The following is a 13,077-nucleotide window of genomic DNA, read 5'->3' as shown; positions in this document are numbered from 1 at the left end:
GAAGTCCGTCATGGTGCGTTGGACTCCGCAGGCCGAGGACTCCTTCCGGGCCCTGAAGGGGGTCCTGTGCGGACAGCCCGTTCTTGTAAACCCTGATTTCCGGAAGGAGTTCATAGTACAGACTGACGCCTCGGAGGTCGGCCTGGGGGCAGTGGTGTCTCAGGTGGTTCAGGGGGAGGAACACCCCGTCACCTTCTTAAGTAGGAAGCTCACCCCTCCCGAGCGGAATTATAGCGTAGTGGAGAAGGAGTGCCTGGCGATCAAGTGGGCCTTGGAGTCCCTACGCTATTACCTGCTGGGACGGCAGTTTCGCTTGGTGACGGATCACTCTCCGCTGGTCTGGATGAGGTCCGCCAAGGAACGGAATGCCCGGGTTACCCGGTGGTTCCTTTCTCTGCAGAACTTCCGGTTTACGGTTGAACACCGGGCCGGTAGGTTGCAGGGCAACGCCGATGCCTTGTCCCGCGGCCCGTGTATGATGGCAGGAGTTCAACCCCGCACGCTTGAACTGAGGGGGGGGGGTATGTGAGACGGTGACCGGGGTTATCTATGACGGCCGGCATGTCTCGCCCCGGTTGTGCTCACTCCATGATAGAAAACAACTCCACTCCAGGGTTAATCCTGTTTCCCTACAGGTTGAAGGAAGGGTTAAAAGGAAACAGGAACGAGGTCAGGTGTGCCGGGTGTGAGGGAGTGATCACATCTCCCTGAGTTCTCTGCCGGAGAGGCACATATGTACTATTATGGACTTTTCTTTGGATAATAAACCGTGTGCTGTGAACCTTGGTGCCTGGATCCCGTGTCTTCTGCAGCGCAGCCGACGACGCTACCTCACAGTATTTATACCTTGTATAATATATAATTTGCAATGGAGTAAAGACAAAATCCCTTTCGGCGCTTCCGGAGGATAAATGGATTATCAGTGCAAGTTTGCAAAAACTTCAAGAACAAGGGTTTATTAAGGGTTCAATAAAAAACGGACAATTACGGACAACGCGTTTCAGCTAACAAAAGCCTTCATCAGGTGTAGTTTACATTGCTGGTATTAAGAAAATCTAATTTATAGACTGATCTGTCTATGTGTATGATGTAGGCGGGTATGAGGAACATGGGTGTGTACTTCCAATTAGATTATCACTCAACCTCGAAGAGGTAAATGGTGGTTCTTGTGCTGAAATCCTTATATGGATCATGTGTAGGGGCAAGCAAATATTGCTGCTATGCATGAATGATACAATTTATGAATGAAAAAGAATAAAAATTCTAATTGTTAATAAGGAAAATTTTGGTGTTTAAAATATGCGGTGATATAAAACACATAATAAATTATTCAGATTAAAAACACAATTTATTTTTTTTTTTTTTCTTCTCCTCCCTTCTCTTTCCTCTCTCTCCCTTTCCCCTTTTGCTCTCTCCCTTTCCTTCCTTTTTCTTTTAGAGAATAGTTTAAAATTCATGCACTTATATAAAAATCACTTCCAGATATATTGCATTTATAAATAAGAGACAAAGAGAAAAAAAAAAAATTGTGTTTTTAATCTGAATATATACTATATATATTCTATATAATTTGCAATGAAATTACAGTACGATACATTGTTGCTTTTTCTTTTCCAGGTGCTAGATGGCCATTTTCACGTTTCTATTTCTTGCTCTCGGCTTATGCCTAGTAAATGAAGCAGCTACACAAAAGCCAAACATATTATTACTTTTGGCTGATGACCTTGGAATTGGGGATATTGGTTGTTATGGGAATACCACTATAAGGTAATTGTAACAATATTCACCTGTATTGATGATGCTACAGTTCATAGATTTCTTGTCACTGGGTAGAGTGGAATATGGAGTATAAGGTACTTGGTCTTCACCACAGTACCTAGCATAGAAGGTTGGACTTTTCTGCAGGGGTATTCCCAGGTCTGATCACTACAACAGTTGTCAACTGGCAAAGGCCATACAGATTAGCAATATGGGGGGATTAGGTACAGATCAGAAATCATTAGAAGAACATAATAAACTGGAAGTGTAAGACAGTAATTAGGAGATGCCCGAGGAGAACCGAAAGTAGAACGTCTCAGCAATGGAAACCAGAAGACCATGCAGAAGTGTAGTGTTTGATAATCACTGTCAATAACTGGGTGTAAAATGAAGTTTCACTGTGGTATCCAAAGAGCAGGACGGTAGTGAGACAACCTGAGATTCAAAAGTCCCGTATTAAGTTAATCCAATGTGATCAGATCTAAACATAGTAAGAAAAAGTCAATTCAAACAGTATAATCAAAAAGACAGCAACTTGGTCCATCATTATGAATTTATTGCACTGTTGGCTTAATTTTGTTGTGCTAACTTTAGTTTTCCTATAATTTCAGGACTCCTAATATTGATAGACTGGCCAGAGAAGGCGTAAAACTAACTCAACACATTGCTGCAGCTTCTGTTTGTACCCCAAGTAGAGCAGCATTTTTGACTGGCCGATACCCTATAAGAACAGGTAACGATGATCTACTTGTTGCATTTTAGTTAACATTTTTCTAACATGCAAAATGGAAATTTTTAAAGCCTTATTAGGGATGGGAGAACCCGAACTTTAAAGGTCAGGGTCCATACCATTCTGTGCAGAACCCCAAACACAGACTTGACTGTACCTCCTGCTCCTGATCAGGTTTGTCACTCTAATAAAGCTTGTTGAAAGGTTGCAGAGCAGCCAATCCACAAGCTTTTAGGCTGTGGGCACTTCCAGAGCAATCGCATGGCTGTGATTTGCCAGGGAAATCGCTGTTTAAAAAAAAAAAAAAAAAAGACATGAGCTACAAATGGAAGGTAAAGTATTAAGGGCAGGTAATTTATACATACCGTGTTTCCCAAAGGATCATACTGCAGTCAGACTCTCTTCTGGGCCTGCTAATTAAAGTTCATGAATATTCACTGCTTCCACTGCCCACCCTCTGTGCTAGTATTTGTGATTGTTTGCAGACTGCAATACACGTGCCCCACCCTGTGTCCACGTCTGTGATCGGTTAAAGTCAGTTTGCTGTATAGTAGTGTAAAAATAAATATTTAACATAGGCTCCTGCCTACGTTTTTTATGCCAGCAGGTGCAATTTGGTGCTGAAATCTGATACAGACATTTCAGCATTAAATGTGAGCCTCCTGGCAGAAAGCTGTACAGAAACTGAGTCAAAACTGTTTTGTTTTTTTTGTTTTGTTTTTTTTGTATTTTTGGGTCAAGAGATACAAATTTGGTGATGACATTTTTCCACCATATTCATGCACCCAATCTACAACTCGAGGCAAAAAAAACCTGCATCAAAACCACACACTGTATAATGTGGTAATGATACAGTTTTTGCCATGAGGTGTAGATTGGGTGCAGGAATATGGTGTAAAAATTTCCGCACCAAATCTACATCTTTTGGCAAAAAAAACTAAAACCATAAACGTGTTTTTCTGCCAGGAGATGCAGGTCTTACCTGAGGTGAGGCCACAGAGTTTACTGAAGTCAGGTTACCTGCAATCAAAGAGGACCGTTGGAATCTCCAGCTGTGACCGCAACTAACCTGAGTGATGTCATTGCTCATAGTTGTGGCTTATTCTCTGCCTGAACCTCATAGCAGATGGATATTGTTCAGTGATCGCTTGCTGTGACTTCAGATGTTGCTATAAATTCTGTATGGCATGCACTCAGTCAGGATGGAGGTGCTGGTAGAGGGGATGAGAATCCCACATAGTCTATAATTCTGATCACTGCACACTCAGAAGTAGTTTGCAAAAAGTGTTCAAAGTTTATTCACAAATGTGGTACAGTGCAGTACGTTGTGTCAGGAAATGAGCGACTAAAACAACGTTTCGACCCTGCATGGGTCTTGTTCACATTGTCGCTCAGATATGCAGTGCAAAAGGCACTTCCGTGCCGGTGTCCATTAGTAATAACCAATGGTGGGTACCTTGGATGATGTAATGAGAAAATAGGCATCTTCTGAGTCCTGGTAATATAACACACCAAGTGTCTTGTAGTGACAGGGTTTTATTTATCATATAGCCTTGAGGATGGAGATAGTGACTCAAAATGTTCCTGTGTCTTGTAGTGGCAGGGTTCTTATAGTTATATAGCCTTCGAGGTGAAGGTGATAAATCTAACCCTGCAGCGTCTTGTAATAGCAGAGTTCTGACAGTTGTACAGCCTTGCAGCTGGAGATGGTTCATATAAAACACCAGCGTCTTGGAATGGTAGGGTTTTATATAATTACTTAGCCTTTAAGATTAATATGGTTAAACATTCACTCTTGTAACTAATACTTAGCGTGGTTAACTAAATGTTTTATATAATGAATTGGTTCAATTTATTGCAACGTGGCACAGTAAGGTTAAACCATTCAGTAAGGTTAAGGTTGGACTATTCATTTTAATTTTAAGAGCTGATATGTAGCACCCAGGCGTGGCCACTAAACTGTGCATGGAGCCATGCTGTTGTGCTTTTTGCACTGTTTACATCTTGCCACTGCCGAAGCTGATAACAGCTCATCGTTTGGAGTGCCTTTTATATAGCACCCCCACCAATCTGATCTTCTTACCTTTTCCAAGAAGAGATCATCAATATGTTTACAGAGGACAACCCCTTTTAATATAGCTGTATAAATACTGTCAGGCCTCCATGGCCCATTATCTGCTTCCATTTCAGCAGCAGTTGTGCTTTCTGCTGAAAACTTTGGTGTTGTGATGGGGTTTTTTGTTGTGTTTTTTTTTTGTTACAGCTTGGTAGTTAAAATATATGCTCCTGATTTAGGTGCTTGGACAGTAGATTTCTTAGGAACAGATATGCCTTATGTTGGCCAGCTTTTATAGCATCATAAAATGTTACAGTTGGAAGGGACCTCCTGGGTCATCTGGTCCAACCCCCTGCTCAAAACAGGATTCACTAAATCATCTCAGACAAATGTCTGCCCTGCTTCTTTTTGAAGACTTCCATTGAAGGGGGACTCACTACCTGTTGTGGGAGCCTGTTCTACTCGTTGAGCACCCTCACTGTCAAAAAGATTTTGTTTTTTTTTTCTAATATCTGTGTCTCCTCCCAGTCGGTTTCATCCCATTGCTTCTAGTCTTTTCTTGTGCGAATGAGAATAGAGCTAATCCCTCTATAGCAGGGAACCTCTGGCCCGCGGGCCATATGCGGCCCACAACGCCTTTTTTTTGTGGCCCCCGGGCTGATTCCCGGGGACTGCAGTGCTGGAGCGGCAGCCACATCTTGCTGGCTGCTGGCCCTTTTAAAACACCACACAGCGCGTTCAATGCTGAATGCTGCATTTCCTATACCTGAAAGGCTATGTCCCCACGCTGGCACTGCCTACGTGAGGACATACTTTGTAGGTGGGGTCGGCGTGAGTAGCGCTAAAATCAAACAGGAGAGGATTGACTGCAAATCATCCCCCAGGTCTTGCTTTTCCGGGCAGCGCACTGTGCCCGGTGGCTCCCTGTGCCCGGCGGCGGCTGCTCCTCTCTGTGCCCGGCAGCTCTCTGTGCCCTGCGGCGGCTGCTCCTCTGTGCCCGGCGGCAGAGCTCTCCGTGCCCGCAGCCACCTTCAGCGCTCAGTGATCCCAGCCTCCTGCACTTCTCTAACTACCTCCAAGCTCAACCGGGTCTGACTGTGCCCCCAGCACTCTGTACCTCCAGTGTTCTGTGCCCCTCTTTCTCCCCAGTGTTCTGTGCCCCTCTTTCTCCCCAGTGTTCTGTGCCCCTCTTTCTCCCCAGTGTTCTGTGCCCCCCCAGTCTCCCCAGTGTTCTGTGCCCCCCCAGTCTCCCCAGTGATCTGTGCCCCCCCCGTCTCCCCAGTGATCTGTGCCCCCCAGTCTCCCGAGTGATCTCTGTGCCCCAAGCCTCTCCCATCATTCTCTGTGCCCCAGGGTTGTCTGTGCCCCTCCACCCTGGCATCCCCCAGGGCTGTCTGCCCCCAGCTATGTATATAACCCCAGCAATGTGTGTGCCCCCCAGCTATGTCTGTGCAACCCAGTGATGTGTATATACCCCCAGTGCAGTGACGTCTATGCCCTGCTGCTTCCCTAGTGATGTATATTCCTCCCAGCCCTCCCCAGCAATGTTTATGCCCCCCCAGCTATGTCTGTGCTCCCCCATCAATGATGTATGTACCCCCCAGTGATGTCTATGCCCCCAGCCTCCCCAGTGATCTATATTCCTCCCAACCCTCCCCTGTGATGTATATACAGCAGTCCCAGCCAACTCAAACCTGGAAAAGCAGTTGTGAAAAGCAAAAAGATCAATATTGCCTAATATTACAGCTGCACCAAAGAGTACAAGCTCCAGCCGCCACAGTGAGTTAATTGTTTGACCAAATTATATTAGGGTAATTTTCATGTTGATAATTTTGTGCGGCCCCCGAAGGTTGGTAGAAATTTCCAATGGCCCCCGGCAGAAAAGATTCCCCACCCCTGCTCTATAGTGTTACCACCTTGAGATATTTGTAGACAGCTATCAAGTCTCCTCTGTCTTTTTAGCAAGCTAAACATGCCAAAATTCTATAACCATTCCTCATAGGACCTAGTTTGAGGACCGGTCACCATTCTGGTTGCTTTTCTCTGAACTTGCTCTAGTTTGTTGTGTGTTTTTTTGTGTTTGGTTTTTTTTTTTGTTATTTTATTTTATTAAAATGTGGTGCCCAGAGCTGGACACAGTATTCCAGATGAGGTCTGACAAAAGCGGTTAGAGGGGGATAATTGCTTCACGTGATTTAGACTGTATGCTTTTGTTAATATATCCCAAGTGTGTTCGCCTTTTTTTTTTTTTGCTGCAGCATCACACTGTTGACTCACGTTCAGTCTGGGATCTATTCGTATACTCAAGTCTTTTTCACACGTGCTGTTACTTAGCTCTAATCTTCCTATTCTGTATATGCTTTTTTCATTTGTCTTACCTAGATGTAGAACTTTTCATTTCTCCCTATTAAAAAACATTCTACGGTATTAATTGCTACCCACAGTTCCAGTTTGTTTTTAACCATTTAGAATAGAAGTCAGGCTCACAGGCCTATAGTTCCCTGGGTCCACCTTCTTCCCCTTTTTGAAGATGGGGACAACACTTTATAGTATAATTGGGTTGTCAAAACTGACCATATTATCTTGCTACAGGTAAAGTATATCTTTGTACCATGTTAGCCGGTAGAGATAAAAAAATTGTTTAAAAGAACTGAAGTCCTCAGTGGTTGATACCTTTTTAATGGCTAACTGAAAAGAGGGTAATAATAGCAAGCTTTCTAGACACTTCTCGTCTTCAGGTTCAATATAACACAAAATCTGAAGAGTCACATATCTATACACAACATGACATAGAATGGGGCAGTAAAGAAGACAAGTTATGTGAAGCAGAACTATCAGTATGGCAAGAGGAAAAACTGTTGTGGCCATAAATATTGCTGCAGTTTATAGAATAGCAGTGTGAAACTTTTATTGTCCTCTCATTAGGGTCTAGTCCAGAGCTGTGATGCCCCCGGATGGTCTGAGGAGCACATCTCTTAATTGATGTAAAAAGACATGAATCCATGTGACACATTCATTCCTGGTCTGAATGTGTCAAAGGTCATTATAAGTTTGTACTCCCATAGTCTCCTGTCTCTCTGGGACTTGAAATTTCATTTAATAGCAGCAATTTCATGTCCATGATGCTGTGATCTGGGTTACAAAAATGTTTGGCCACAGGTAGATCTATCCTTTTTTCTCTAAAGCTGGGTTCACACTAAGCGACAGCGACAACGACGTCGCTGTTACGTCACCATTTTCTGTGACGTAACAGCGACCTTGTAAGTCGCTGTTATGATCGCTGCTTAGCTGTCAAACACAGCGACGCAGCAGCGATCATAACGTCGCTACATGTGCAGAGAGCAGGGAGCCGCGCACACTGCTTAGCGCTGGCTCCTTGCTCTCCTAGCTACAGTACACATCGGGTTAATTAACCCGATGTGTACTGCAGCTACATGTCACAGTGCAGAGAGCAGGGAGCCGCGCACACTGCTTAGCGCTGGCTCCTTGCTCTCCTAGCTACAGTACACATCGGGTTAATTAACCCGATGTGTACTGCAGCTACATGTGCACAGAGCAGAAGCCGGCACTGGCAGCTGAGAGCGGCGGAGGCTGGTAATGAAGGTAAATATCGGGTAACCAGGGAAAGGGCTTCCCTTGGTTACCCGATGTTTACAGTGGTTACAGCTTTCCGCAGCTGCCAGACGCTGGCTCCTGCTCCTGCTCGCTTCATTTCGTCGCTCTCTCGCTGTCACACACAGCGATGTGTGCTTCACAGCGGGAGAGCAAAGATGAAAAAATGAAGCAGGACATTCAGCAACAAGCAACGACCTCACAGCAGGGGCCAGCTCGTTGCTGGATGTCACACACAGCGACAGTGACGGAACGTCACTGCAACGTCACAGAAAATGGTGACGTAGCAGCGACGTCGTTGTCGCTGTGTGTGACACCACCTTAATTGTGTGGCGGTGAGAATTCATCTTTGTCCTGAGCTGTTGTCCTGTCTCCCATACATACAGACCCCCAGTTGGACATTTGGTACATATAATCAAGTACACCACATTAGTTGTGGTGCAGCTGAAGGTACCTGGGATCTTGTAGTCCTGATGTGATCTGGGAATCTTTATCTTGTCCGTTATCAATATAAATGGAAAGGTCTTACATTTTTTCTGGTTGCAGGGAAATGTTCCTGTTGTTATTGGGAGAGGATAGGGAGCTTCTGACAATGATGCTTCTTAGATTCGGGGGCTGCCTAAAACACAAAAGTGTGTTTTAGGCAGTCCCCGAATGGCACCACGCTCTAAAAGCCTTCTCCCGATCCACAGTCTCTGCTTCCTCCACTGAATTTACTCATCCCCCGCATCAGACAGCGCCACAATCCATATTAAATTCAGAAAATGCTATTGCAAAAACATTTTTGAAAATGCGGCCAGGGTTCGAGCGCAAAAAATGAACAAAAATTAGTCTTAATAGTTAAATTTTTTATTTAGTAGCAGTTTAATGCATATCAGTCATGTAGTAGGTGCACAGCGGTAATACAGTATTAGCATAAGTGGTCTTTGTACAGTGTCTTTTTATAGTGAAGTCATGGCCAACTTAGAATTTGAGATGAGCGAACCTGTACGGTAAAGGATCGCCAATTTCAAATTCTGTACAAGCCTTAGCTTGTTTGATTGGGCTTAGTAACCCCGGGCCTTTCCCCAAAAGCTGGTAATGTTCATTTTACCACCATACAGTGATCATATAGTGTTAGATACCAGTCTTATTGATCATATAATTGATTATGGAATATGCAATATAGTGACACACAGGTGACATTCTTTCTTATTGGGGTCATTCACTTTTCTTGTCTTTATTTCCATCTGGTCCAGATTGATGGCAACTTATTTTTATCTGTAACTTATTTACAGAGCATATGACAAGACACATTTTGAGTTTGCACATTCCCAGCACCATCCTCGACTATTTTCAACCTACAAAAACTCGCTTTCATGCCTACACTTGCAACAAGGAGCAGTGACCACAAGTGACCATATCAGAAATTGTCATGATTATTGCTCCCTACAAAAAAATGAAATGGTGTCCCATAGAAGGTATTAATGCCCCCACTGTGCTATGTAGAAATTAATAAAACCCTGTATACTTCTTTGAAAATTATAATGTTCAAAGTGCCCCTTTCAAGCATCAAATGCCCTTGAGTGTACCTTTAAGGCTATGTGCGCACGTTGCGTCGGAGTACCTGCAGTTTATTCTGCACGTTTTCCTTCCCTTGGTTTTTGACCAAATGGCTTTTGACCATTTTTTAGCGCTTAAAACGCATGCGTTTTTACCACGTTTTTAGTGCGTTTTTAGCGCTTTTTACCTGCGTTTTCACCTGCGTTTTTGCAGATGCGTTTTTGAGATCAAGACACTGAGAAATAAAGTTGAATTAGTCAAAAAGAATGAAAAAAGAGAAAAAAGTATAAAATTTAACTTTTAATAAAACTATATGGGAAATTATCATTTTTAATGAAAAAATAGTGGTTATGCACATTTTATCAGAAAAATAGGTGAAGTTTCTAATTTTTTAACATTTTAATTTTCGGTTATTGTGTGTGTGTAAAGGAACATTAGAACCCATTAAATTTTGTCCAGAAAAGCATGCGTTTTTGGAGCCAAAAACGCAGTGGAAAAGCAGGTAAAACGCATGAAAAACGCAGGAATTGTGATTTTGGTTGCGTTTTGCCATTTCTCATTGACTCCAATGTTAAGGAAACGCTGCAGAAATGGCAAAAACAACTGACATGCTGCTTCTTTTTCAGCATGGTTTTTGACCACAAATATGCAAATTAAACGCTGCAGGAAAAAAAAGCAAAGTGCAGACAGGATTTCTGCTTTTCCCATAGACTTTGCTGGGAATCAAAAACGCATGCGTTTTAGCACAAAAACGCTGCTGCTAAAAACGCTGCAGAAACGCGGAAAAAAACGCAACGTGCGAACATAGCCTTAGTAACAATACCTCCAAAAAACGAGTAATGCTCTCAAAGTGCCACAATCTAAACTAATATTGCTTCCATTTAAAACAAATGTCCTGTGAGTGCCCCCACAACTGCTTATATACAGGTTGATGCCCTTACAACTCCCTATATATAATATTATGGCCCCCATAGTCCTTTATAAACATTGAGGCCCACAGGTGCCCTTTCAGCTGAAATGTCTTGCGGTACAAAGATCCACTTTAGCGCACCGTCAGCCCCCCTTGTGCCAGCTATGGAGCCAGAAGAGGAGGCTACTAACCCTGAAAGCATGGTCAAGTAAGAAGCATCAGGTATTACTTAAATTTTTTTACCTTTTTAAATATAGTATGTTAGAGAAGAACACCAGTACAGAGGAAATTATGGGGCCAGGACGGGGACACTACTAGAAGGATGGGGGACAGGATGGGGTACATTAAAACAGGATTGAGACCAGGACTGGGGGACATTATTAAAGAATAAGGGCCTATACAAGGGAGTTTATTACAGGTTCAGGGATATTATTAGGGTTAGGATGGAAAACATTATCACAGGGACCTGCACATCTGAACATGCTGGTGGGGGATCTGATCCAAATTTAGCATCAGGGCTCATAGGACCCTAGTTATGCCACTGCCCACATCCCCCTTTATATATAGTATGATCATTCTGATAGCTCTTCTATATACTTTATATACAGTGGAGGGAAAAAAGTATTTAGTCAGCCACCAATTGTGCAAGTTCTCCCACTTAAAAATGAGATGAGAGGCCTTTAATTGATAGGTAGACCACATCTATGAGAGACAAAATGAGAAAACAAGTGCAGAAAATTAACTTGTCAGATTTTGCAAGATTTTATTTGCAAGCCAGGCCGGCTCATGCATATGCAGTTATGCAGTGCACAGCTAACTAGAGATGAGCGAATCGGTCGCGGCTCAGCTCAAGTCGGTTCGCCGAACGGAGACCGCGTTCGAGTTCGGTTCGGAGAACCGTTCGACGAACCACTCTAACCCCATAGGAAACAATGGGAGGCAATCGCAAACACATAAAAACACCAATAAAACAGCCTCAAAGGTGTCCAAAAAGTGACAAACAACTCACAAGACAGCACAAACACATGGGAAAGTGACAAGGACAAATTCTCATGCGAAAACAAAACAGCTTGACGAGGAAAAACAGGACGAGACACAGATATAGGCATGGCATGCCCTTCTAAAATCATGCAAAACACCGCAAGGGGACTCAAAGCGGAGTCTCCCTTTTTTCCAAAAATTGGGCCACACAGACACCCCTTCAGTGGCAGCACTTGTGCCCCAGTTGTTTACTTCACAGATACATTTGCATCAAGCACATTCAAAAATACGCCATCCTTAACTGCTACCTACCCCAGTGCCATCCTGGGGACAAAGTCTTTGCTGATTTGCTGATCCCAGATCTGTTCATCTTGGCTCATTTTTAGAAACCCTGTAAGCAAGGGTTACTCCAAACGGAGTCTCCCGTTTTTTTCCAAAAATTGGGCCACACAGACACCCCTTCAGTGGCAGCACTTGTGCCCCAGTTGTACACTTCACAGGTACATTTGCATCAAGCACATTCCAATTCCACAAGCCTTTACTCTCCACAGGATGACACATGGGTAGTAAAGTCCTTGCGGATCCATGACTTGTTCATTTTGATAAACGTTAGTCTGTCCACATTGTCACTTGACAGACGCGTGCGCTTATCTGTCAGCACACACCCAGCAGCACTGAAGACACATTCTGAGACAACGCTGGCAGCTGGACATGACAAGATCTCCAAGGCAGTGGAGAGCTCAGGCCATTTTTCAAGATTTGAAGCCCAAAATCAGCAAGGCTCCAGTTGCGAAGTTATGGCATCGATGTTCATTTGGAGATACTCCTGTATCATCCTTTCCAGCCGTTGACTATGTGTCAGACTTCTTGTCTCTTGTGGCCTTGCAAAGGATGGTCTAAAAAAATTATGAAAAGATTCAATAAAATTGCTGTTACCAGCACCAGATACGGTGCTGCTGGTATAGTTAGACTGTTGATGACGAGACAGTCCCATATTTGTCAAGTTACAACTGAAAGATTCACTCTGTGCACCACGGTGGTTTGGTGGAAAAGCCGAGCTAAGATCAAGTAACAGCTTCTGCTGATAGTCCTGCATACGTGCGTCCCTTTCTATGGCTGGAATTATTTCACAAAATTTGGACTTGTACCGGGGATCTAATAGTGTGGCAACCCAGTAGTCATCATCACTTCTAATTTTGACAACCCGAAGGTCATGTTGTAGGTAGTGCAGCAAGAATGCGCTCATGTGACTTGCGCATCCATGCGGACCAAGTCCGCGATGTTTGTGGCATAGAGGTGCTAACCGTGCTTTCTCCTCTGACATCTCCCCCCAACCTCTTGCAACTGAAATTTGACCAAGGTCTCCCTCATCTGCTGAGTCTTCCATGTCCATGGACAGTTCGTCCTCCATTCCTTCATGTTCTCCTGCACCTTCCTCCACATTTTGCCTGCTACCATGCTCCCTTGTTAATCCCTCTCCCCCCACCA

At 43.8% G+C, this 13,077-nt stretch overlaps 1 protein-coding gene across 5 annotated transcripts in view; it reads left to right on the top strand.

The window, feature by feature from the left end:
• Positions 1-13,077, top strand: part of LOC142287883 (arylsulfatase H-like) — a 281,549-nt gene that overhangs the window by 155,290 nt on the left and 113,182 nt on the right. For all 5 annotated transcript variants that reach the window (XM_075333476.1, XM_075333477.1, XM_075333475.1 and 2 more), the window contains exons 2-3: positions 1,618-1,767; positions 2,370-2,491. In XM_075333476.1, the coding sequence (XP_075189591.1) occupies positions 1,625-1,767; positions 2,370-2,491 (265 nt within the window). In that variant the 5' untranslated portion in view covers positions 1,618-1,624. The remainder of the gene's footprint in view (positions 1-1,617; positions 1,768-2,369; positions 2,492-13,077) is intronic.

This window comes from Anomaloglossus baeobatrachus, chromosome 2 (assembly GCF_048569485.1).
Source record: "Anomaloglossus baeobatrachus isolate aAnoBae1 chromosome 2, aAnoBae1.hap1, whole genome shotgun sequence".
Taxonomy (NCBI): Eukaryota; Metazoa; Chordata; class Amphibia; order Anura; family Aromobatidae; genus Anomaloglossus; species Anomaloglossus baeobatrachus.
This window is presented reverse-complemented; position numbering and strand designations above follow the sequence as displayed.